The sequence below is a fragment of the Sceloporus occidentalis genome, unplaced genomic scaffold (assembly GCF_023333645.1).
Source record: "Sceloporus occidentalis isolate IW3139 unplaced genomic scaffold, rSceOcc1.0.p SCAF_366, whole genome shotgun sequence".
Lineage (NCBI taxonomy): Eukaryota > Metazoa > Chordata > Lepidosauria > Squamata > Phrynosomatidae > Sceloporus > Sceloporus occidentalis.
Genome location: NW_028317346.1, coordinates 170,682 through 175,465, shown reverse-complemented (window position 1 = coordinate 175,465; position 4,784 = coordinate 170,682). Strand labels below are relative to the sequence as shown.

The 4,784-nt window shown below is 40.4% G+C and overlaps 1 protein-coding gene across 1 annotated transcript; it reads right to left on the bottom strand.

Annotated features, from left to right (window-relative positions):
* Positions 1-827: 827 nt before the first annotated feature.
* On the bottom strand, positions 828-1,860 carry LOC149273574 (glycoprotein hormone beta-5-like). Its single transcript, XM_089506143.1, has 2 exons — positions 1,657-1,860; positions 828-1,016 (listed from the first exon to the last, which is right to left on the bottom strand). Exons 1-2 carry the CDS (start codon positions 1,858-1,860, stop codon positions 828-830), a joined length of 393 nt encoding a protein of 130 aa, XP_089362269.1.
* Positions 1,861-4,784: the final 2,924 nt, after the last annotated feature.

Below are 4,784 nucleotides of genomic sequence, written 5' to 3'. Positions count from 1 at the left end.
ACCGGATCCTGAATCTGGAAATTATTTTACTGGATCCTGAATCGGAATTTTTATTTTATGTTTTTAATTGTTTGTTTTTTTTCCACCAGGGAATCCCAACAATAAGATTATTATTACTGGTGGATCCGATTTAATTTTAATTTCTTTTTTAATAGGACGCACGCTGCATGACACCGAGGGTTATTCATTCATTTTGTACCTGGGTAGACGTGTATTTTCCTAGAAAATGACTGTAAATAAAGAATTTTAGCATTTACAGCGGAAAATCGTTTTTTTTTTTATGTAAAAAATTGAATTAATTATGACTGAGATCTTCATACTGATTGCTGCACTGAATACAGACAGAAATAAGAAAAATACTCCACTAATCCCCAAACGGCTTGGATTAGGCAGGGGACTGCAATTTAAATTTATTAAAATTTAAATAGAAGCATTTTGTGACATCATGTTACGTTAGATTTATTCCTATAGCGCCAACAGAGTCTGTAGCGCTGTTAAAACAGGCGACAGTGAAAATAGTTAACAAACACAATTTAAATAACTTTAATGCACTAACCCTTTTCCAGAAATAATTGTCAAATTTTGTCTCATTTGTCTCATTTGCTTTTATTCTGGGAACACTTAATCATCATGTGACACAAAAGCAGGCACTGATAGGTTGTAGCTATGGAAACGATCAAAAAATACAAAAAGAAAATGACCAAATGGACAGATCCGGTAAGCTTTATTGGCTTAGTACGCTGGGGAATGCGATTCACGTTTTGTCTCAGTGGGACAGCAGCTTTAACGGCGCTAAAAACAGTTCTATGAGCCCCGAAGAAGGGAGATCAGATGGTTTCGCACTCCGTGGTGGTGGTGGAGCAGACGCCGCAGTCACATCGGATCGCCACGGGGTAGGTGAAGGAAGGATCCACGTCCGGGACGCAGTTCGGCAGCTTTATGGTGACCAGTTTGGTTTCGTTGTAGGTGCAGACTCGGTGATAGGCGTCCAGGTACGGGGGGTCTAGGATGGGTTTCTGCAGCGGGGGCGGAAGAGGAGACAATCGGAAATCATAACCAAATCTCATCATCGCAATACGACTCGACCAGCGCGAGGTTTAACCCCTTCACGGCCAAGCCCGTGCACGCTAGGGGCTCACAACGTCGCATGGTCATGAATGGGTTTCAGGGACACTCCGCCAAGTCAGCTGGAGCTCTGGGGAGTTCTGGGGGGGGGGTCTAACACGCCCATCAATTTCAACGCAAGTGCTTTCTTTTCACTGATTGGCTCCTTTCAACTCTGGAGCTGCAGCTTCTCCAAAAGGTTAGTTTAAAAAAAATGAGATATTATCTAAAGTAACACCCGGAGACGGATTCTTTTTTAACCCTTTCAAATATAATTTAACCTTTCCAAAAGATGAAGCAGACGTTTACAGTTTGACATCGGAATTTAGGTATCCGGGGGGGGGGGTTTCCAGGTTGAAATTATTAATAAATATAATTATATAATTAACAAAAAATATGTTTTTTTTCACATTTTTATACAAAGTTTTATGTAACAAGAAGACGATGCATCGGAATCTTCGATCTCGTAATCTTTAGAACATTGCAACCTAGATACCTAGAACGTTTCTTTCCGTCATCCATGTTCTGGAGCTGATGGATTGGGCCACTTACCTCCCAGGTCTCGCAGCGCCCCCAGCAAGCGTCGGTGGTGACCCGCAAGCCTTTGCACCCGGGTTTCTTGGCCAAGAAAGTGAATTCTCGCACCGCGCAGCCGACGAACGTGCGCAGGCTTATGTTGGACGTTGCTTGGGCTCCGGCACATGAAGCCAAGACCAGGAGCTGAAGGAGAAGCTGCGTCACTCCGGCCGGATTCATCACGGCAGTCCCTGCAACCCGAGAACAGCATCAAAAAACACGGCCGGCGGTGTAACAATATTCAGAAAATTCTATCTATCCATCTATTAATCCATCTATCTATCATCTATCTATCTATCTATCATCTATCTATCTATCTATCCATCTATCTATATATCTATCTATCTATCTATCTATCCATCTATCTATCATCTATCTATCTATCTATCTATCTATCTATCATCTATCTATCTATCTATCTATCTATCTATCCATCTATCTATCTATCTATCTATCTATCTATCTATCTATCTGTCTTTCTATCTATCTATCCATCTATCTATCTATCTATCTATCCATCTATCTATCTATCCATCTATCTATCCATCTATCTATCTATCTATCCATCCATCTATCTATCTATCTATCTATCTATCTATCTATCTATCTATCTATCTATCTGTCTTTCTATCTATCTATCTATCTATCTATCTATCTATCTATCTATCATCTATCTATCTATCTATCTATCCATCTATCTATCTATCCATCTATCTATCTATCTATCTATCTATCTGTCTGTCTGTCTGTCTATCTATATCTCTCTGTGTCGCTTAAAAATTAACTACAAATATTCTATACATTCAAATTATTTTTTTTTTCAATCAACTATTGCACTAAAATAGTTTAAATAAGTTTAATTGAAGCTGCTTTAACAGAGAGAGTAATTGTTCACATCTGTCTTGTTTGTTTGTTTATAAACACGTCGCTCGAAAGAAAACAGGAAAATTCTAAGAACGTAGAAAATTCTAAAAATAGTGAAAAATGAGTAAAAACGGAGCAGACCTTTAAATGTCGTCTGTGGGTTCTCGCTCCTCGGCCGACGTCTGCGAGAGGCGCTCCTCCGGTCCTCAGATATATAGAGAGGGTCCTGTCAATCAAAGCCGAACGAAGGCAGATCCTTACATGAACCGCCGGCAACATCAGACGATCTTCCTTAAACCCTCTGAATTCGTGTAAAGCGCATCGTTTCACAAAAAAACATTCCGGGGAACAAAAGCCCCGGAACGTTACAGGTGATTTCTGCCGCTGACATCATCGAAAAGGAAATAGTGATGTTTCAGGGTTTTGGGGGTTAATGGAAAGGATCAATCTTTTGGGAAAAGGAATCCATTCTATCTTTAGTTCTGTAATAAATGTAGCAGATGACAAAAGTCTCGCTAATTAAACTGATAGGGATATCGGCAGGGGCTAGATCTACCCTGACGCGCTTTCAGGGGCCTGGAAGGGGTTAACATAGTAATTGTGGTTGGGGGGAAAAAAGACCCAAATCCATCAAGTTCAACCCTAAGATTTAAGGGGTTAATCTGGCACACTGGATAAATGACCAGGTTGACCGCCGGACCGACAGCGACCCATACTCTGGATATAACTGGCTGCACTTATGTCATCAGGCGGCCACCAGCCTTAAAGTGCCAGGGCCATCTTTACCACTTCTGCTGGGAGGCTGTTCTACTTATCTACATCTTCTTATCCATTTGCGAGGGGGGGGAGTATTGGGCATCCCTTGCTTCCTCTGGTTATTTTGGAGATATTTAGTTTAAAGGTTTGTTGGCAGCCTGTGGCAGAGCCAGCATTATCTCATCAGTTCCCTGTCCTGATGTTCTCTCCCTTTTCCTCCCTCTTCCTTTACAAAGGCTGTCTGAACCAATCAACCGCAACTTAACGGGGAGGAAAAACGAGGCAGAGACTGGGAACAGGAAGCGGATCACGTTTTAAATCATGGAATTGGGGAAAGCAATAGATCTACTTTCACTTAAAGTGACAAGAAATCCTGCATTATAAAATATTTCAATTCTAGATTGTTTTAGAAATAAATCATGAGATCGGGCAATGAACCAAATTTCCGGTCTTTAGCTTAATAAACATCGTCATTCATCCACCTCGCGTTCATTCAGGAACCAACCAAACGCAATTCTGATGGAATTAATCATTCGGAAGCCTCTTCCCTCGGCTTCACAATCACCAAACGGGGTGGAAACTTTGTAACTTTCTGCTCTGGAAATCTTACGATGAACTAAAATCAAATCAAATAACCCCGTTCTGCTGATGCAAATAAATACCTGGAAACGAACATGAAAGACCGTGTACAGCGCTGCGGAATATGACGGCGCTATATAAATCACTAAAGAAGCATCTGCGGCAGATTGGCCCCATTCGGCCCCCGTCTAGTCGCCCGTTTCTCCTGCTGTAACGACTCAAACCTTAATCAGTCGTTGGTCTCGTCTTAGATTCAGGAGCCGTATGTCTATCCCATGCATGTTTAATCCCCTTGCTGTATTACCCTCTACCACCTCTGCTGGGAGGCTGTTCCACTTATCTACCACCTTCTCACTAAAGTTCCTTACATTACACTTATGAATAGAGGTGTCAGAATGCTGTCCGTGTTCCGTGATGTGTTATGATGTCGGCCAAATGTTCTTTTTCTTCCTATACATCGCGCTAATGTTTACGACGCTGTTTTTATAGATCACCTTGGTGATAAATGAAGGAGATTTAAATATATTATACTAATCCCACAAATCATATTTTTACATCCCAAATAAAAGCGTGAATAAAGGCGGGTGACTTATGCGAAAATCAGTTTAACCCTTTCTTCGCTCTCTAAATAAAGTTTTGTTTCAGCGCAGCCGCTAACATCCCTAAAATATTGTGGGATTATTTAAAAAAAAAATGGAAAAAAACCTTTTCATTCACAGCCATAAAGTAAAAAAAAAATCTTATTTATTCGAAGGAAAACTAATTGTACAACTAATTTGTAAAAAAAAAACTCTTTTTTTTTCTTTCTTAGGAGAAAAATAATGTGTCCGGACGTTTTATTATACGGAATTAACTAATTTTAATTAAAAGTGATAAGAAGAGATTGTTGAAGGAGAAACTTCACA

Bases quoted from the DNA above. Each gene is read 5' to 3' on its own strand.
- LOC149273574 (XM_089506143.1), bottom strand. From the start codon at position 1,860: ATGAATCCGGCCGGAGTGACGCAGCTTCTCCTTCAGCTCCTGGTCTTG. The intron at 1,017-1,656 runs GTAAGTGGCCCA...CCCCCGCTGCAG, and splicing joins GGCGCTGCGAGACCTGGGAG to AAACCCATCCTAGACCCCCC.